The sequence below is a fragment of the Hylobates moloch genome, unplaced genomic scaffold (assembly GCF_009828535.3).
Source record: "Hylobates moloch isolate HMO894 unplaced genomic scaffold, HMol_V3 SCAFFOLD_1, whole genome shotgun sequence".
Classification (NCBI taxonomy): Eukaryota; Metazoa; Chordata; class Mammalia; order Primates; family Hylobatidae; genus Hylobates; species Hylobates moloch.
In genome coordinates, this window is record NW_026652276.1 from 229,041,078 (window position 1) to 229,062,945 (window position 21,868).

The following is a 21,868-nucleotide window of genomic DNA, read 5'->3' on the forward strand; positions in this document are numbered from 1 at the left end:
GGTAAATGGATGAGATCATGTTTTGGAGGCCACCTGCCCAGTGACTCCAGCTGCCATCCCCTTCTGCAGGTGTGCCACTGTCTGAGGGGAGCCTTGCTCCTGGTACCCGTCACCCATCTGTGAGACAGCAGTGGGCTTCAGCTAGTTGGCTGGGAAATTCTTTCCCAATCCATCTCTCTGCTTCCAGATTCTCCCCCTCACCCCTTTTCACCACAGCCAGCACCGCCTGCCTTTATAGGGTGTCTTATTTTCTGTTGCTTGTAACAGAATACGTGAAACTGGGTAATTTATAAAGAAAAGGAATTTATTTCTCACAGTTATGGAGGCTAAGAAGTCCAAGGTCAAATGGCCAAATCTGGTGAGGGCCTTATTGCTGGTGGGAACTCTCTGCAGTTCTGAGACAGTGCAGGGCATAACATGGCGAGGCTAAGCTGCCAGCTCAGGCCTCTCTTCCTCTTCTTATAGACAGTCTCACTCCCATGAGAACCTATTAATCCATTAACCCATTAATCCATGAATCTATGAATGGATCAATCCATTCATGAGGACAGAGTCCTGATGATTCAATCACCTCTTAAAGGGCTCACCTCTCAATATACCCCCATTAGGGATTAAGTTTCAACCTGAGTTTTGGAGCGGGATATTCACACCAAAGCACAGGGATATTGTTTAAAAGGGATCCTGTATAATGTCCTTATTAAACACTCAGTGGTGCCCCACTCCAGCAAAACCAGGAAAGACTTCCCAGTCCCACAAACTTTTAAGTTCAAGACCCATCAAGCTCATGGGTGAGACCGTGGCCTGTAGAGCTGGAACATCTGGGTTTGAGGTCGGCTTTGCCTTTTGTCAGTTGTCTTGGGCAATCAGTTGGCAGCTCCATGCCTCCGTTTGCTCATCCATAAAATAGTGTCTCCCTCACAGGAGTGTTGTGAAACTCAAATGACAATATGCACGTGTCAACAGTTATTATTTCCCAGGTCCATGGATTCAATCCACATTCTAACACATATTCAGCACCCCCTACTCTTCGTTTTCGAGAAACTCATTACCCCTCAAGCACTCTGTGGTCATATGTGCCCCCTGACTTTATGCCTGCAATGCTCCCTTACCTAGAAATGCCCCAACTTCCTCTCTAGCCAGACACCTGCCTTTCATTCTAGGCTGCGATCAAGTCCCACCTCCTTTTGATAACTTCTCCTTGCTTTAAACTCCTATTACACTTACTTTCAATGTCATTTGTTTGGCATTTAATGTACTGTATTGTTATCTGTCTCTGTTATAAATATGCCCTGTCTTCCCAGAGAGATGAAAAGCTCCCAGCACTACATCTCCTGCCTACGATAGGTACACTGTAAGTGTGTGCTGATGATAATGATGATGACCAGGAGAGAATAAATCTGTTAAGCGTGTTATTTGCTGCAGCCAATAAAAGAGCAGTCCCTTATAACTGCTTTAATTCACTTGGGAAATGAACATGAGACACAGAAGTGAAGCACCTCGGCATTTGAATAATATTTTATTGTAATGGACAAATACTAGCATTCTTCCTACCATCATTTAGCGGCCCTCTTCTGCTGTTATCTGAAAGGAATAAATACATCATTTAAATTTGATTATTCAAGAATATCACCATTACTGTTTCTAGATGGTCACTATATATAAATTTAAAGTTCCAACTCATCTTTCTTTCTCAAAGCAAATAATTTCTGCTGCCATTAAGTGAAGCAGTTATAGGAATTTAAAATCATATTTACAAAGTCCAAGAAGGACAGAAAAGAAAAAAAAAAAGAAAACAATGCTGATTTTAATGTTGCTGAGGAACATAAAGGGGCCAGTGAAAAAGTGACAGCAGAGAGGGAAATGTCCAGCGTTTTGCATAATTGCCGGTTCCTCCGACCTCTAGGCCTCTGTGTGTTTGTATCCTCAGAGCCATACACATATTGCCTGACCCATGCCAGGGGATGGGCATGGCTGTATGTATTATAAGTGGACTCTACACTTGTAACCAGGCAGAAAGCCTGTTTTCAGACCTTAAAAAAAAAGCTGTGCTTTGCACAGGAACTAAATATATGTGTTCTGAAGAAATGAATAAGAGATGAATCAAGACAGCTGTATATTTAAGAAAATTAGCTGGGATGATATGATGTCCGAGCACCAGAAATAAGGCAGAGAGTAAAAACCTAAGAAAATCAATGTGTTTTTTCTGCGTATTGCCAAACAACTGCCTGATCATCTCCTTCATTCCCAAACAATGGATTATTTTAATGCTACTGGGTAAAGGAAAAACCGAGTAAACACTGAGGGGTGGAGAGAGAAGCAGCTCAAGAAGTAGGAACACCATATTCAAAGGCCCTGAGGTAGGAGGAGATCGTATTTTCTAGGGAATAAGAGAAGTTTGTGTTAGTTTGAATGTAAAAAGTGAGAGTGAGTGGCATGATTTGAAAATAAGTAGGAGGAGGAACGCACATCAGACAGGGCATTGCAACCTCTATTTGGAAAGTACATTTTTATTCTGTAAAGTATTGGAAGGCTTTGAAGGATTTTAAATGACCCAATAAAATAATCAGTTATGCATTTTGAAAACACGGGGAAGAAGAAGGTACAGAAGCAGGGAGACTGTATTCATCTGTTCTCACGCTGCTATGAAGAAATACCTGAGGCTATGAAGAAATACCTGAGGCTATGAAGAAATACCTGAGACTGGGTAATTTATAAAGGAAAGAGTTTTCATTGACTCACAGTTCCGCATGGCTGGGGAGGCCTCAGGAAACTTACAGTAATGGTGGAAGGGGAAGCAGGCATGTCCTTCTTCACATGGCAGCAGGAGGGAGAAGTGCAGAGCAAAGGAGGGAAAGGCCCCTTATAAAACCATCCGATCTCATCACAACTCAATCACTATCATGAGACCAGCACAGAGGTAACTGCCCTCATGATTCAGTTACCTCCCCCTGGGTCCCTCCCACGACACATGGGGATTATGGAAACTACAATTTAAGATGACATTTCGGTAGGGACACAGCCAAACCATATCAGAGACCATTCACTCATTTATTCAACAAATATTTATTCCACTCCTACTGTGCATCAGGCACTATTCTAGACATTGGAAATAGTCATAAAGAATAGAAACAAAAATTCTTGCTCTCATGGAGATTACCTTTGAATAGAAGAAAACAGACAATAAACAAATTGGTACAATCTACAGTATGTTGTGTGCTAAGAACTGTTATGGGGAAAATATGAGGCAGAAAAGGGAGGGCCTGGCCAAGGGGAAGGAGAGGGTAAATTCCACTTTTAATGAGGAAGTCACAGAAATCATCACTGAGAAGAGGACATGAGAGCAAAGACCTGAAGGAGTAAGGGCACAGCCATGCAGAGACCTGGGGAATGAGCATCCTGAAGAGAAGAACCGGTGACTGCAAAGTCCCTGGGGTAAGAACAGGAAGCCAATGTGGATGGTGAGCAGTGAGCAAGGAGGAGAGTAACAGGAGGTTAGGTCAGCAATAATGAGGAGATCACATAGGGCCTGGTGAGCCATTGCGGGAACTTTGATTTTTACTCTGGGTGAGACAGGGAGCCACTGGGATTTTGAGCAGAGGATCACTCTGACCACCGTATGGTGAGGACACTGTGTCTCTCAGGGTCAGAGGCCCAGTTGGGATCAGGGAAGGTTGGAGAAAGGACAAAAGCAGTATAATCCCAGCAAAAGATGCTGGTGGCTTGGTCCAGGGTGTAGAGATGGAGATGGTGACAAGTGGTAAGATTCAGGGCATAATCTTGATCTTGGCTTGAAGATCAAGCCAAGAAGACTTGCTGTCAGATGACACATGTCATATAGGAGAAAGAGGACAGTCAAGGCTTTTGGCAAGAATAACTGGAAGGATGAGTTGGCAATTCACCAAAACGCAGAAAACTGCAATGGAATACTTTTGGGGAAAGAAGATCAATGCTCTGTTGTATGTGTTACATTCGGGGTTGCCAGTAAGATATCTGAGGGAAAATATCAAGTAGACAGTTTGTGAAAAGAGTCTAGAGTTCAAGAGAGAAGTCTGACTAGAGTATGAATGTGGTGTCTGATGGGCATACACCTTATTCAAAGGTCCTACATGGGATAGGATTGTTGGAGTAGGTAGGTAGACACGAGCAGGGCAGAAGAGGGTGCCCCCTCCGGCAACCACCAAGAATGTCAGACAACCATCAGGTGATGGTCAGGCAGTTGCTAAACTGTCTCTCTCTAAAATGATAATTGGCTGCAGCTGGCACCAAGAAACGACAGTCTCCCAATAGATAGAAAACATCTGGAGCTGGTGATCAGCAGCTTCCCAGTAAGATCTCAGGAGCTGGGCAAGCGGGCCCAAGCATGCACACTAAGAGGCAACATGGTGGAGTTTAACGGGTATATGACCTTCCTCTAGGAACACCCAACTGGAAAGGGGAAAAACGCCTCAAATGAGCATGCGCACCACTTCAGTAAACACCTGTGCATGCAGCCCCTCCCAGGTGCTCGCAGGCCACTGCGCATGCAGACAGCCTTCTCCAAGGGAAGAATCAGGGGAGAAGAAACCAAACCCCAGAACTATGCCAATGTATAAAACCCCAAATCAAGGGCAAAACAGGGCACTTGGATCTCTCAAGTCCCCCGCTTGGCCGTCTTCCAAGTGTACTCCCTTTCTAAAACTTTTTTTTTTTTTGAGACGGAGTCTCGCTCTGTCGCCCAGGCTGGAGTGCAGTGGCGCGATCTCGGCTCACTGCAAGCTCCGCCTCCCGGGTTCACGCCATTCTCCTGCCTCAGCCTCTCCGAGTAGCTGGGACTACAGGCACCCGCCACCACGCCCGGCTAATTTTTTTGTATTTTTAGTAGAGACGGGGTTTCACCGTGGTCTCGATCTCCTGACCTTGTGATCCGCCCGCCTCGGCCTCCCAAAGTGCTGGGATTACAAGCGTGAGCCACCGCGCCCGGCTCTAAAACTTTTTAATAAACTTTCACTCCTGCTCTGCTAAAACTTGCCGCAGTCTCTCCCTCTGCCTTAATCCTACTTCTGCCCCTCAGGCCGCATTCTTTCCTCTGAGGAGGCAAGGATCAAGGTTGCTGCAGACCCTTAGGGATTTGCCTTCAGTAACAGGATCACCATGGAAACAGGCATGAATACAAAAGAGAATATGCTTCAGGGCTGGTCTTTGGGGACTGCAAGAGTAAGGTGCCCCCAAATGAGGGGAAAAACAGGTAGAGAAGGAAAACCGAAAGAGTGTGTGCTGGAGGCCAAGTGTTTCCAGGAGGTGAATGAACTCTGTGCCGAGTGAAGATGAGGCCTGAGAGGGACAATTGCCCCTACTTCCCCGGGGGTCACGGGCCCAGCAAGAGACCGTGGAGCAGGGAAGACAGAAGTGAGACAGAGGGCTTATGCTAAAAGAGGGACGGGTTTGGAGGCAGCGAGGGTACCCATCTCTTTTCACGGGATTCGGAGCGAAGAAAAGCGAAGGATAAGAAGCCTCACTTGAGAGTGAAATGAGGTCAAGAGCAGTAATTTTTAAAGAGGAGGCCGACTAAGACCCACCATCTTCTGCAATCCAGGCAGAAGATGGTGCAGGTAAAGCACAGGTGAGGATGAACCAACAGCTCCGTGTGGAGCTGCCTCAGCCAGGGAGCAGGCTGCCTCTGGAATTCACACAAGGACACCGCGGGTGCCAACAGAGAGCCTGTGGCTACCGAAGTGTAAAAGAGTGAGGGAATTTAGATGGATTTAGGAGACGAAAATCCAATCCACGGTGCTTAGTTTAAATGCCAGAGGCAAAGGAGTCTAGGATGACATTCTAAGGTAAAACTCAGAAATAGTGAAGGTTTGTTGAATTTCGTTTAGAAAACAAAAATAGAGAAATTATCTCTTGATTATTCTAGCAAATGTTCCTTTGAAATCCAGAAACATGGCAAGTGTAACGTTAGAACGCCTAAATAAGGAAGAGCACAGTGCGTGTGTGTGTGTGTGTGTGTGTGTGTGTGTGTGTGTGTGTGTGTGTGAAAGTCTGGAAGGAGATACTCCCAAGAGGTTTAGAAAAATTATCTTTGGGTGGTGGGATTTCAGGTGACTTTCTTTTATTTTTTTTCTTTCTGTTTACTTTCTATATTTTAATTAGCATGTTTTATTTTGTAACTTAAAATCAGAATATCAGTTTTGTCCCCCTAAAAAGGAAATGAAAGGTGACAAATAATCCATTAGGTGATTTACAGTTGGTCAAATTCTTGCTAGATCGCTGGCTCCATTTTTAAGCTCTGAGATGCCAACATGACAATTCCAATTTGAGTAACAAATGAGATAAAATATTGATGTCTTTAAAACTCATGACTAAGATATAATATTTATGCTTGCAGATTAACTAAAAGCAGGTTCTACGTTGTCATGTTAGTTATTTTGAATATTGTTTTTTATTGTTGAGAAGAAGCAAGGAGGAAAAAAAAGAATATGCTGTTGAGGCAAAGTGAACTATCGTTGAGGGCAAAAAGGGACTCAGGGGACCCGGGAAAGCCATCTTTCCTGTTGATTTGCATTTGGTTAGTCTGTAAGCTAAAATAAAATTTATTACTTGGTTTCAATGAGGCCACCCAAAATCTCATCTTTAAAAACTATGTTTGGCCAGGCGCGGTGGCTCATGCCTGTAATCCCAGCACTTTGGGAGGCCAAGGCGGGCATATCACGAGGTCAGGAGATCGAGACCATCCTGGCTAACACAGTGAAACCTCGTCTCTACTAAAAATAAAAAAATAAAAAAATAAAAATCTGGGCGTGGTGGCGGGCGCCTGTAGTCCCAGCTACTCCGGAGGCTGAGGCAAGAGAATGGCGTGAACCCCGGGAGGCGGAGCTTGCAGTGAGCCGAGATGGAGCCACTGCACTCCAGCCTGGGCGACAGGGTGAGACTCCGTCTCAAAAAAAAAAAAAAAAAAAAAACTATGTTTATTTTTAATGTTGTATGCTCATGATTCTTTTGTATGCCCAATGTCACACTTTGCTGATGGGGTGAGAACATCCCTGCACGCTGCATTTATTTTTTTATTTCACATAGTGTTTCGTGGGGCCTGCAGACGTCTCCTCCCTGAAGTCCTATATTGTATATGCTCTCATTCTTTGTGTCCAGGCATAATCCCAACTTGGATCATTTAAACTATTTGCATCTTCAACTTTGGGACGACAGTCACTGAAGTTCACTGTGGACAGATTGTAAATATGTGCGAGCCTGGTGCTGTCAGCCAATATGGGTCAGTAGGCCTCTGAGCTCGTGAATCCAAATTCAAATCTTGAATGTCATCTGTGGACATCAAGGGAGAGGGTAAAGTTTATCAGAAATTGGCCGGGCACGGTGGCTCACACCTGTAATCCCAGCACCCTGGGAGGCTGAGGCGGGTGGATAGCCTGAGGTCGGGAGTTCGAGACCAGCCTGGCCAGCATGGTGAAACCCCCATCTCTACTGAAAATACAAAAATTAGCCAGGCGTGGTGGCAGGTGCCTATAATCCCAGCTACTCAGGAAGCTGAGGCGGGAGAATCGCTTGAACCTGGGAGGCAGAGGTTGCAGTGAGCCAAGATCGTACAATTGCACTCCAGCCTGGGCAAGAGCAAGACTCCATCAAAAAAAAAAAAAAAAAAAGAAAGAAAGAAAAGAAAAGAAAGGAAGAAAGAAAGAATCTAAGAGCAGGGATCGAGGGGATGTGACATTAAAATGAAATTTAGGGCAAACAAATTACTGAGCTTCTTTCTTTTTTCTTCTATAGGAAGCTTACAGATTCGATACAACCTGGGTGGCACCCGAGAGCCGTACAATATTGACGTAGACCACAGGAACATGGCCAATGGACAGCCCCACAGTGTCAACATCACCCGCCACGAGAAGACGATCATTCTCAAGGTATACATACGTGTACATATAAATTACATATAATATCGCATTATAGTCCCTGGCCCTGTAATGCTTGGCCATTGGTTTTGTTTTGAGGGGATAGAAGTAGAAGAGATGCTTTTTACACTTTCTCCTACAAGTGCATAACTAGTGAAGTAGAAATATATGTAATTCTGACAAGGAAAGACAATGATGAAGTTGATGACGTTTTTTTAGGGGGAAGTAGAATAAATGTTTATTCCGTAGGGTCTTTCTGGTTTTCCCAGCCCTAGACCCACATACCTATCGGTTTGCTGCTTTTATCCATTGCACCATCTTTCTTCGCCAAGCTCTCAGACATCTGAAACTTACCGTGTTTCCCAGCAAAGGTTATTTTGGTTTCTCCGACCTACTTCTTTCACTACTCCAACACAATACAAAGAGCTGTATTTTTTCTCTCTCTCTCTGCAGAGAGATTTTGTCTTAAAAATCCTCAAAACAGTCTTTCCCCAGAATCTCAGACTCTGATTGTGGGCTTTCGGCACACAAAGGGATGGTTTTATTATGATACTCAAATTTTATTTCAGGTTTATTGACGACCCCGGCCCCCACCACTGATTTTTACAGTGAAGAAACCAGCTTGGGAAACACCATGAATAAAACATAATGTGAGGAGGTCTCCCTGGGAGCTAGGCCAAGAGATCAAGGATGGGAACTGTCACTGCATTCTCTAGAAGGAGTTCAAAATAGATGCCTGTCAGGAGAAAGAACAGCAGGAGGAGGCTGTTTTGTCGGTAAAGTGGAGTGTCATTTGGCAGGGGTTCAGCAGCCCCTCAGACCTCATTCTGATTTGGCTGGATGCTGTGGGAAGTTCAGGTTGCAAAGAAAAGGCACAAGCCCTGTCTCTTTTGAGCACTGGTGGATGTCAGATTCATAACTTGATATGGAGTTTGCACGTGGCCTTTAGCAGTAAATGCTAGAGGGCATTTTAAAGAGAGGTCTTTCCTAGGAAGCTGACATGCGCTGTTTCAGCTTACTGCACCATCAATCAAAGGTGGCATGATAAGGTTCTCTCAGCGTGATCGACAGAGTCCCAGAGCCCAGCACAGTGCCTGGCACACATTAGGGGCGGCAAATTCCTTATGGAGTAAACCAAGCCCATCTTTAACCAAGTTTTAGTCAGAAAAGCCAGCAAGTCAAGGAGACAGATCGTTTTATATCATTTCATCAACATTGTCTCCCTCAGCTTTTAATTAGAGACTTTTTCCATTTTAAGCCACCCAATTTATCACCTCTTTTAAAGCAAGTGACATATCTTGCCATTTTACCATTGCAAAATAATATTAAAACTTAAAAAGAACTAAACAATGGCTTTGCAGACAGTATAACAGCAGAGACCCACCACAGCCATAGAATCGTATAGAATTAACCCTCACTGTCTGCCACAGTGAATTAAAGAAGGACTTGAGGAAGGGGAGAGGAGTGGATGATTTTTTAAGACTTGGGGCTTTGGAGGCACAGAGAGCCAGAGATATAGACAGTGGAGCAGCCAGAGACCTGCAGAGAATCCAGGGGATGAATGGGTTTGGGGGAGGGTCTGATTCTATTGCTCAAGACTATTTTGGTTGCAAATGATAGAAAAGCAATTCAGAAGTAATCTGTTGGGGAAAATTCCTAAGGTAGGTCATAGAATTATAGAATGTGAAAAAGATAAAACCAAACTTTGGGAAGAGAATCTAGGGAGCCTGGAGGATTAAAACTATGGACTCAAATACCACTGGGTTTCTCTCTCCCTTCCTTCCTTCCCTCCTTCTTTTTCATTCTCATCTCTGCCTCTCTCTGAAGACTGGATTAATTACCTCTTACTGCAAGCTCTATCTTTCACATATCCTGGGACATAGTCACAGGAGTACTGGGCTCATGTCTTCCCAATTTTGTTACCAGAAGAAATGGTCCTAGTTTCTTGACACTCATTTTAAAATCCCAGGGAATCTCTGATAGGCCTGGCTTGAGTCATATGCTCACCTTGTTGGGTGGAAGGGGGAACAAAGACCCATAGTCCCTAATCACATCTCTTGATTAGAGTGGGGAACTTGGGAAACTCCCTCAAAAGAACAGAACGCAATTCCAGAAAAAGGAAGGAGACAGGATGACAGGAGTGAAAACTTTGGATGCACAATTCCGAGGTAGGAGAGGAGAAAAACCTGGGAAGTGCTTCCTCGATTCCGCCCTAGGTTCTGCACCTGGAGGTGTTGGGAGATCCAGCTCTCCCTCCTTCTCTGTCATGTAACGTAACTGACTGCACTAAGATTTCTGAATGTCCCAACCCACGTGAGGGCAACTAGGAAAGATGTCACGGCCTGGGGAGTTCCAATCTCTCAGCCCAGCCTGTCCCATCTACCCTGGGCCCTGCCCACCCCTGAGGGCAAAAGGAAAGTAAAGATAGAGGTGGTAGAGGAAGACAAGATGTAGTTCCTCCTTATGGAAAAGCAGATCCCAGGGCTCCTCGCTCCCATGCCCCACTTTCTTTCGTGCAGGGAGGCCTTGCAGAGCGTGGAAGTAATTCGGAAAGTGCTTTGCGACACCAAAAAACATTGCAATTTTTTTCTTAAAACAATCTACAAATCCATCTTGAGAACTTCTACAGCCTCAACTGTGTGTGGAAAGAGATATAATAAAATGTCCACAGTGATCATTTATGTGTGGAGGGATTATAAATGGTTTGATTTCCTCCAGAGTTTTCTATTTCCTCATTTTCTATTGTAAGCACATGCTGCATTTTTATAATCAGACAGAAATGTGAAACAGCCATATATTCTCAACCTATTCTGGTAGCCTCCAGTTATAATAACATATGATAACAAAGGTATTTCAATAATTTCAAATTAATATTTATAGTCAAAGAACAAAAATAAGGCTAATGCAAAGATGAATGGTAGATCACAGTGCTATGGAATGATGTCTTTGGAATTAAGGTGAATGTTGATGCATTTATACATGCTCAAACATCATATAATTTAGATGATCTTCATCAGTGTTTATGGTGTCTTTAAAAGATGGTTTACTTTCGTAGCTGGGTTTGGCTAAAGCTAACATTAAATTAATCTGCATTCCCTCAGCACACACCCTCTGAAACGGCACTGAGCACTTGAGGGAAACTGACCTTGGATGAAACATTTGCTGCCAAAAGACAAAGTACCCAGTCTCCACATAGATAACAGGGAACTGACTGTAGTAGTTATCAGACACCAGCGTGAACCAGAACCCATGGCATACCTCCAGTGGCATCATTTGTGAAAACTCACAGTTGCATCAGGGAGAATAGCTTAAGGCTTAATGCCAGTCAAAATATAAACAAACAAGGTGCAGCCAGAGAGCACCTGAAAAAGTCTGGCATGCAGTGAAAAATTATGTCAATTAGATGAATCCAAAAGCTAAACATTCTAATCAACAATTCCAAAGTCTTGTGCAGCTAACCCTTTCTTCTTCCTTTCCTTCCTTCCATCTTGCCATCCATGTTTCTTTTCCTTCCTATTTTTCCTTTCTTTCTTCCCAACCACTTTGCACACAAGGGATCTAAGGGAGTTTACAGGGAGAATATTAAATGAAATAGAGAGTTAATGGAAGTCACAAAAAGTAAGTCCCCAAGATCAGAGAAAATAGAACATGATTATTCAGGTCACAAGGTCTTATCACATGGATAAATTTGACCATGAACTTCTCGGCAGCCAGAAGTATGCAACTCATAAGGATAAACTAAGCCAGTTCCTCTCGAGAATTGAAACTTTTCTTATTATATCATTTTTATTTTATTTAATTCCATGGATTATATTTACTGACATAGAAAACGCCCATAGCATATTTCACTTACACAACATCACATACACGATAACAGCTCACATGTATTGGTGCTTACTGTGTCCAAGGCAACGTGCTAAGCACTTTATGCACGTTTTCTCATTTAGTCATCACAAAAACTTTATGAAGTATGTGCCATCATTATTCCCATCTGATGTGTTTTGGAATGTGTCCCTGTCCAAATCTCATGTCAAATTATAATCCCCAATGTTGAAGGAGGAGCCTGGTGGGAGGTGATTCGATCATGGGGGTGGATATCCCCCTAGATGTTCTTGTGATAGTGAGTGAGTTCTCATGAGGTCTGGTTGTTTAAAAGTGTGTAGCACCTCCTGCTTTGCCCTCTTCCTCCTTCTCAGGCCATGTAAGACATGCCTGCTACCCCTTTGTCTTCTACTATGATTGTAAGTTTCCTGAGGTCTCCCCAGCCATGCTTCATGTACAGCCTGTGGAACTGTGCGTCAATTAAACCTCTTTTCTTTATAAATTACCCAGTCTCAGGTAGTTCTTTATAGCAGTGCAAGAATGAACTAATACACCATCTTAGAGATGTGGAAATTAAAGTTCAAAAAGTAAGATGCAACCTGCCCAAAGTTAGAAAGCGGTAAATGGCCACAGCATAGTCGAACCCCGGTCTGTCATACTTCAAAGTGTACACAGGCTCTTAACCTTACTTAATAGACAGACGTCTGGAAGGATGTTCACAAAATTTTAGAAGCAGATACCTCTGGCTGGTAAGAAATTAAGTGATGTTATTCTTATTATCATAAGATAGTTCAAAATATACAAAAACACAGAAAATAATAAACCATATGCCATGTACCCACCATCGAAACATTACAAATTTTGACATTTTGCCCTATTTCTTCAGATTTTTTTAAACACAGCAATAATGGAGAGTCCGTTGTCCTCCTGGTTACATAGCAGGCCCCAATAAAAGTCAGAGTCAATGCCTTCAACAGCATTTCTGCAAATGTATTTGCTACAAGGCTGTTAGATGCTGACGCTCCTTGGGAAAGTAAAGCATAACTTCAAAATGGAATTCAGCCCAAACAAGTCTGTAGCGAGTGAGGTAGAGCGAGATGATAGACAGATGAAGAGGCCAAAGGCTGAGATGATGCAGCTTTCTGAAATTTTGACCTGATCCTAGGATAAAACTAGCTGGAAAATGATAATGAATAAACTACATGTTCTTTGAATAATTATCCATGACAATCACACATTTTTGGGTTTATATGTGAGTTAGACAATAGAGGGTTCAGGGATATATTCTCTGGCACAGATACTCAGAATCTATATTCTCTAAAAATCAAATGAACAGATGGTAAGGATGTATCATTTTGGCTTTCATCTAACTAGAGGGCCATCTTGTCTTTGCCAAGAAGAAGCTAACAGATTTTCTGCAAGCAAAATAAGGCCTTTCTTAGAAAATAATTCTAGGTCCTCAGGAACAAATGATGATTAGATCCCCAAGTTCTTATACCAAAAAGAGGATGACTTTGATTATTTTCACTGGGAATTTTCAAAACAAATATTCAAAAATATCACTGAATTCTGTTCCTTAAAATAATATAAGCACGGTAATTTCTTACCTGCTACTAATCTGAATTTCAACCAAATTGTATAAAAACAATTGCATCAATTGTTAATTGAACTAGGTCCTGTATATAAATCTTAAGAACTGTCAGAGAAGTGTCAAAAACATTAGCAACATGTAGTGTGCTAAGTGCTAGAAGTAGAAGAAAGGATACAAATATTAGGATGATGCCAGTTGCTATGCAAATTAGCCCTCAAATCTCCATGTTTCAACCCAGAAAAAGTCTGTCTTATATCAGATATATTTTCAGAAAAAGAAAGTTCTCTGGTCTCCAGTAGTGATGAAATCGTGCTGGGCAGGCACTCTGAGGACCTGCCACTGCCACCAACTTCCCTGCTTCCCCAACCCTGGACTAGGCCAAATTATTGTCCATTATTCGCGAAGCCCTCCCGCCTTTATCCTCTGGGATGGCTCTTCCTTGTGTGTGTTCAGCCATGGCCTCCTCTGAATTATGTGCCACGGATAATGTGCTCCTTACAGCTGTGCAGCAATTTTTTTTTTTTTTTTTTGAGATGGAGTCTTGGTCTGTCACCAGGCTGGAGTGCAGCAGCACGATCTCAGCTCATTGCAACCTCCACCTCCTGGGTTCAAGTGATTCTCCTGTCTCACTCTCCCAAGTAGCTGGGAGTACAGGCACGTGCCACCACGCCCAGGTAATTTTTTTGTAATTTTAGTAGAGACAGGGTTTCACTGTGTTAGCTAGGATGGTCTCGATCTCCTGACCTCGTGATCCACCCTCCTTGGCCTCCCAAAGTGCTGGAATTACAGGTGTGAGCCACTGTGCCTGGCTACAGCTGTGCAGCTTTAAGGCCCATTTCCTGCAGGTTCAAATTACAATAAGGGTTTTTTAACACTCATAAGCCTTTTGTGGACTAGATCTGTGCTTTCTTTTCCAATACAATTCCCTCAAAACCCAAGGTGGCTTCTGATCAATTTGCTCCTGGTAAGTTTCATGTGCTGGTAAATGCACCCTAAGCTCTTCCCTAGACATCAATCTTAGCCCTACTCAGTCATTTGCCTCCAGGCACCCATGCCTCTCTCTCAAGGTAATGGCAGCTACCTTAGGGCCAGTGGACACAAAAGGCTTGGGTGGGAAGTAAAGACCCTTAATTTAAATGTTACCCATGAGGCTAAGTCAGTTTGCTAAACAGAAATCTTACTGCCCCACTGTTAGTCAAAGCTGTTTGCAGTGTTATTTCTCACTCTCTAGTGTAAGGCTCTAAATATCTAGACTTTTCTCTATTCCTTTCATTGATTATTGGGAACTGGTCAATTCTTTCCTGAACTCATCTGCTCCTTGACATGAGAAGCAAAAAGCAACTGACACACATGACCATTCTGTCTCTTTTGAAGCACTTTCCTTAAAGCTACTTAGGCACTTAGTCTGCCTTCCAGGTTATGTGAGGTGACAGTTTTACAAAATATTTTATTGCATACTATATTAGTCTGTCTTGCACTGCTATAAAGAAATACCTGAGACTGGGTAATTTATAAAGAAAAAAAGGTTTAGTTGGCTCACAGTTCTGCAGGCTGTACAAGACGCATAGCAGCTTCTGCTTCTGGGGAGACCTCAGGAAGCTTAGATGGCAGACAGCAAAGGGAAAGTAGGCTTGTCTTACACGGCAGGAGCAGGACCGAGAGAGAGGGAAGGTGCTACGCACTTTCAAACAACCAGATCTCATGAGAACTCACTTACTATCACGAGAACAGCACCAAGGAGGTGGTGCTAAACCATTCATAGAACTCTGCTTCCATGATCCCATCAACTCCCACCATGGCCCCATTTTGGACACTGGGAATTACACCTCAACATGAGATTTGAGCAGGGACACATATCCAAACCATATCACATACCATTCTTCCTCTGTCTTTCAAGTCCCTAATATCTATTCCTGCACCACCTGCCACCTTACCACAAAGCCAATGCTACATGTTTTAGGTTTCTGTTATAGCAGCACCCTGCCTTAAGATACCAATGTATGTATTCGTTAGGGTTGTATTTGCTGCTATAACAAAAAATCAGAGGCTTAATACAAATAACTTTCTTTCCCACATAATAGTAAAATGATTTCTAGTTGGAAATTGTAAGCAATATATAAATAGGCTGATAAAAAAGGTGTTTGTACTAATGTCCAAAAATAATAGAGTAAAAGATATTGTGGTTCTATGCTGTAACTATAAGGCTTGAAGGAAGAATAAGATGTTAACAGGTGAATGGGGGGCAAGAGAGGACATGGAAGAATATGTATTATTATGGAAGAGGGAGAAGGAGAGGGAAGATGTGTGTTCCAAAAGAGAACATCATGTTAAACAAAGATGCTAGAAGAGTGACTATTTCATAGGTTTCACCCTCTCTCTATCTCGTGAACAGAAAAGACCACTGGAGAAGACTCAGTAAAAAGTCTTACCTGGAGAAATTCTCACTCTGAAATATGTAACGTCAAATGGTCTGAAGTCATTTATGAATATTGAATGCTGTGAAGTCAGTAGTCTGAGGCACATGCAGAGTGGTGTCAAAAATTGTTGGAAGAATTTTATCAGCAGCAAAATGAGAGTAATTCAATTATGGACTCCTAGGGCAGCGCCAAATGTTAATTGATGTGAAACATTGGTGGCCGGGCGAGCCCCAGTTCACCACTTTCTGTACATGGAAAAGTGTACAATTGTATAAAGACTTTCACATAACATCCTCAAGCCCAGAGAAAAATCTCTCTAGACTTGAGAGGGCCTGAATGATCATGTTAGGTAGTGCTCAAAGCTCTTTCTTACATATCGAAATGCTTGCTCACATTGCCACTCTCAGCCTTATGAACTGGAAATAGCTGGTGCTATTAGTCCCATTATATACATGAGAAAACAGAGATTAAGAAGTCTCAGGCCGAGCGTGGTGGCTCACGCCTGTAATCCCAGCACTTCGGGAGACCGAGGCGGGTGGATCACGATGTCAAGAGATCCTGACCATCCTGACCAGCACGGTGAAACCCCATCTCTACTAAAAATACAAAAATTAGCTGGACATGGTGGTGCACGCCTGTACTCCCAGCTACTCAGGGGGCTGAGACAGGAGAATTGCTTGAACCCGGGAGGCAGAGGTTGCAGTGAGCCGAGATCGCACCGCTGAACTCCAGCCTGGCGACACGGCACTCCAGCCTGGTGACACAGCGAAACTCCATCTCAAAAAAAAAAGAAGTCGCAATGATGAATAAGGTCCCAATGCTCACAAGAGACATGATCTTCTCTAGAACCCAGCTAACCAGACTCCGTTTCCCCACTTAGTTTGCTCTTAGTTGTCTTTGCAAGTGGGCAAGAGAAGCAAGCTCACTCCTGTTCATTTGCCTTATAAACTTTTGAAATTTTTAAAAAATGTTTACACAAAAGTAAGTCTTTTGGGGATTCGTGTTTTCTTCGGAGTCACTAAAAGCAATGACTTTATAGCATTTCCTAGGGGGTCATAAAACCCTAATTTCTATAATCAAAGAGAACTACAAGGTCCAACATTAAGGGCTAGTGTTTTTACAGCACACAGTTATCATACACCCATAAATTCCATCTCATTCTTTAAGTAAATATGAACATAACCTCGTTTCTGTCCATTTTAGCATCCTTCTTTTCTGTAAAAACATGGAGCCCAGACTGAAATTAGATACTGAAGCTCAAATACATTATTTAAAAATGTGTGCCTTTATTACCCTTGAAATTTCTGCCAGTAAAGAACAATACTAAAAAGCATATGGATGTAAACACTCTTAAAAATTTTAATATCAGAGGTTGTTCAAGCCTTCATTAAGGAAAATAACACAGTTTGGAAGCATTACATTTTTCAGGGATGTCAGAACAAATAAAGAAAGTTGACCTAGCTAGCCTAGGGCATTGCTCTTAAAATTACATTTACTGTAACTCCTTCCCTTTGGCTAATTTAGCTTTTATCTACTCTAGATGATAAACTCACAGCCTGGGTTGTGCAGTACAAGCATGCTTGACAGAAGACAGGCACTTGCAAGAATAATGATGAGCCATTTGAACACTCTGGCTTCTTCCCTTCCAGAAGAACTTTTACCTATTCACTGGCTCTCTATTGGGATTCTCAGCAAGTGTATTAGCACTTAACTTTCCACTTTAATGAACAACTGACGTGTATAATTCTATGGAGAGCATAGGCCAATATTTTATTAGTTTCTGATAGTATTAAAATGGTTTGAGTCTATTGAACTGATATAGAAGATCTATGGGAAGAGAAGAGAGAGGGCCACATATATTGGGAAGTTGCCCATTAATTTGGTCTGTATATGAGTCAGAGTTCATTTTTTCTTCTATATTTCTATGTATCCAGAGAAGCCTGTCCATGATTGAGAGACACATCAAAAACCTCATGACCTCATTAGCTTTTGTAATGTCGCCTCTGGTTTTGGGTTGAGCTATGGCTCCTTGGCCCCTGAGAAAGTATTTGAGCAGGTTTTCATTATTTGGTTCAGAAAATAGCAGTATTTGACAAAATGTTTCTGAAAAGAGGAAACAAGATGCCCAGCTACCGGAGCCTCAGATTCCTCTCCCTCCCAGTACCTTCAAACCAGCTTGAAGTTTTAAACTCAGGCCACCTCCACACTGAGAGGTCTGGCCAGCCCGTGTGCAAGGACGTGGTTCCTAGGAGTGCGGTGGAGGTGCGTGGTGAAGATCCTGCCGAAGAAGATAGAAGGTTCTCAAGATGTCCAGGACTCTTCTGTTATCAGTGTACTTTTCTTCTACTTAAAGCCACATGGGATCCCTAAGAATTTAACATGATGATATCTAATTGACACTCTCTCTTACCCCTGCCTACCACTAAACCCACCACATGGTGAGAAAGTTCCAAACAGCAATCATTTCTGAAGCCTGATTTGGATAAAACCAGATGGTCACCAAAACCATTCCATTAGGCCATTGACTGATGTGGAATGCAATTAAAATTCATTCAACTTTAATCAAAATAACTTTGAGGAGAACAAATATGTGCTGAGTATCTACGATATCAAAGAAATTTGGATAGATGATGATGAGTTGGTGGAACAGTAGGTGACTCATACAGGGATGAATAAAGTGTATCTTTTACAACTCAAGAAGTTTATATTCTGGGAGGGGAGAAAAGACGTGTCCACTCAATATGCATTTCATCAGATAATAGAAACCTGTTCCACCTACTTCTCCTCTAGAAGACAGTTTGACAAGTCTCCTTATCAACATGTAAATAATAAAAAGGGTATCCACCGAAAGAGAATATTAGCAGTTTGGGGTGGTGATGAGGACACAGAACGTGACGAGATATCCCTTTGAGGACAATTTCAGTGTAAACAGAGACCCCAGGGATTATACACTGTTGAATTTAGAGGTTGTTACTAAGACATAAATTTAAAAGGGTCTTTATTGATAGGCTACCTTACTATATTAGGGCTCTTTAGCAGGACAGAACTAATAGGATAGATGTATATATAAAGGGGAGTGTATTAAGGAATATTGACTCACACGATCACAAGCTGAGATCCCACAGTAGACTGTCTGCAAGCTGAGGACCAAGGAAGCCAGTCAGAGTCCCAAAACCTCAAAAGCAGGGAAGCCAACAGTGCAACCTTCAGTCTGTGGTTGAAGGTCCAAGAGTACCAAAGCTGATGAATTTGGAGTCCAATGTTTGAGGGCAGGAAGCATCCAGCATGGGAGAAAGATGAAGGCCAGAAGACACAGCCAGTCCAGTCTTTACATGTTCCTCTACCTGCTTTTATCCTAGCTGCACTGGCAGCTGATTAGATAATGCGCACCCAGATTGAGAGTGGGTCTGCCTTTCCCAATCTACTGACTCAAATGGTAATCTCCTCTGGCAATACCCTCACAGACACACCCAGGAACAATACTTTGCATCCTTCAGTTCAACCAAGTTGACAGTCAATATTAACCATCACACTTACTTAATAGCTCTGTGTTCTCTAGCAAATTAATGAAATCTCTGTTGACTTAATTTCTAAAATAGGAATAAGTCCATCTTTTCTAATGCAGTTTGTATGTGTTAAATGAAAATACAAAAAATATATCTAGCACAGTCTATGACCCAATAAAACGGTGGTTTTCTTCCTTCATTCCTATTTCCCTTCTCTTTCTTAAAAGCAAAAAATAAAATAGCAGATGTCAGGATCAGTACCAACAGGCTCTTTGGGACTAAGGTTTCTTTCCATTGATTTGTAGTTCAACCCATTAAGCGTATCCTCAGCACCTAGTATATTCCCAGCATGCAGCATGGCTGTTGCCTCCATGAGCCCAGTCCAGTAGAAGAAAAACCATCATCAGTCATACAGATAGGAACCAAGTGCCCATTGAAGTGCAAGCTTGTGCTGTGGAAGCACAGGAAAGTGGGGGAATGAATAATCCTGAGGAGGAAAGAGTGGATCAGAGCAGCCTCACAAAGGCATTTGAGCTGTTCCTTCAAGGTTTCCATGGTGGAGGGGGGAGGATCACATTAGCTTGTTTATTTTTTACTACAGAGATTCAACATTTGCCCTTCATAAAAGTTATACAGAAAATATATTTTAAAAAAAGTTCTAAGCCATCAAGCCCATCTGATCTGAAACAGAAAAAGACTCATAATGAATATATCAACACTGCCACATTTTTCATTTCTTTTCTAAAGCAATTTCATCTGCAAATGAATTATGTACTCCAGGGCTAGACAGGACCTCCATTCCTACACTCCAGAAAAATGTGTTTACTTCGCTTTACATTTCATGCAGCTCAGTGGGAAGGCAGTTGCAATGCAATTTCTGATCTAGTTTAGGGTTTTAGATGTCAGTCCTCTCTTTCTTTCTCCATAATACGGCTAAAGCTTATAAGACCAAGGTTGGAAGGCCGGGCGTGGTGGCTCACGCTTGTAATCCCAGCACTTTGGGAGGCCGAGGCGGGCGGATCACGAAGTCAGGAGATCGAGACCACGGTGAAACCCCGTCTCTACTAAAAATACAAAAAAAAAATTAGCCGGGCATGGTGGCGGGCGCCTGTAGTCCCAGCTACTCGGAGAGGCTGAGGCAGGAGAATGGCGTGAACCCGGGAGGCGGAGCTTGCAGTGAGCCGAGATTGCGCCACTGCACTCCAGCCTGGGCGACAGAGTGAGACTCCGTCTCAAAAAAAAAAAAAAAAGACCAAGGTTGGGAGTTCACTTTTTTTCCTCCAAGTGCATTAAGTACATAAATCATCTCCCAAGAAAGAAGATAAGGTTCCTGGATTTCTGTTTTGTCTGGCATGAAAACCAAAGTCCAATCTGCAAAGCATCATACTGTTATATCCATCTGCAGTGCACTAAAATCACTCTCAAAGATTGTAACTCTTGGCGCGAATTTTTAGCACAATAGGCAGAGCGGGTTGTTTCTTGCACAGGTAACTGAAGCAGGTTCTTATCTCACCTAAATTCATCTTTTCTCTGAAAAGTAAATGTATCTCAACATGCGGTTTGAGGTTCTGAAGTGTTCCACGCTGCCCTTCCGCTCAGGCGGGGAGAAGTCAGTCCTGGGATTGAGTCTGAGGATTTTGATGGACAGGGTCCTGGAGCGAGTTCGGAGCTAGTGTTAAAATGCCCTCTAGTGGTCATTAGCTGTAACCAGTGAGAGCAGGGAAGGGAAAATCTTGTGAAACTAGCTTGGGTGTGGTTTTCTACAAACACCGACCAAAACCGGAGTCCTAGGTTATAGCGTGGGTTACTTGCATCTACCGTGGATACCGCGATGGCGGTAGGACTTGGTATTACTTATATAAATGGAAGCTTGCCGTTGCATTCAAAGGGTACAATCCAGGGATTTTTCTTACGCTTGCACATCTCACTGCTCTGTCCCTGAGCCCTGGGCACACAGGAGAGGTTCAAGAAGTGTTGACTGAGTGACTGAATACGTGAAGGAATCCAGTTTATGAATCATGGATTCTGTGCACACTCAATGAGCTTGGCTATTTGAAAGTGCACAAATTCTTCCTGCTTTCTGAAGTATTAAATATATTTGATTTGCATCCTTTCCCCAGTGGTCGCTTGGTAAGCTAGAAGAATTGCCTTTGCTCTCATATCTTTGAGCTGAGGAAATATAATCAAAATGTTAAGGAGAGGGTCAACAAACCCCCCTTTATGGGTAGAAGAGAAGGTCTGGGCTGGCAGCTCAAAAGCAAAGATGAAGAAAGGACATCCAAAAAGAAGTGGAAGTCAGAGAATGAATAAAACACACGAGCGAATGGCTGCCACCCTATCCAAGCATCCTTCCTGATATTGTCACCCAGGGCCACCAGCAGAGGTTACATGGTGAGAACAGACAGTAGAAATTAGCCCTCTCCACCGGTCTGACTCCTGGTCTCCTGGGGAAATGGCATTAGGATCTAGATTACCAACGTCATAGCTTCTGCCAGGGCTTGTGTGCTTAATCCCAACAGTGGAACACCACAAATGAGCAGTGGCAGTAGCCTCCAACATCCTGACCATCTCTGAGAACCTGTCCTGCTAGCAGAGAGGACAGAGGCTGTACAAATCAGAAAGTCGATGTATTAGTCCATTTTCACGCTG

The 21,868-nt window shown here is 42.9% G+C and overlaps 1 protein-coding gene across 1 annotated transcript in view; it reads left to right on the plus strand.

Annotated features, from left to right (window-relative positions):
- Positions 1-21,868, plus strand: part of CNTNAP2 (contactin associated protein 2) — a 1,422,658-nt gene that overhangs the window by 1,228,998 nt on the left and 171,792 nt on the right. The window contains exon 18 of the mRNA XM_058444445.1: positions 7,762-7,895. Coding sequence (XP_058300428.1) covers positions 7,762-7,895 — 134 coding nt within the window. The remainder of the gene's footprint in view (positions 1-7,761; positions 7,896-21,868) is intronic.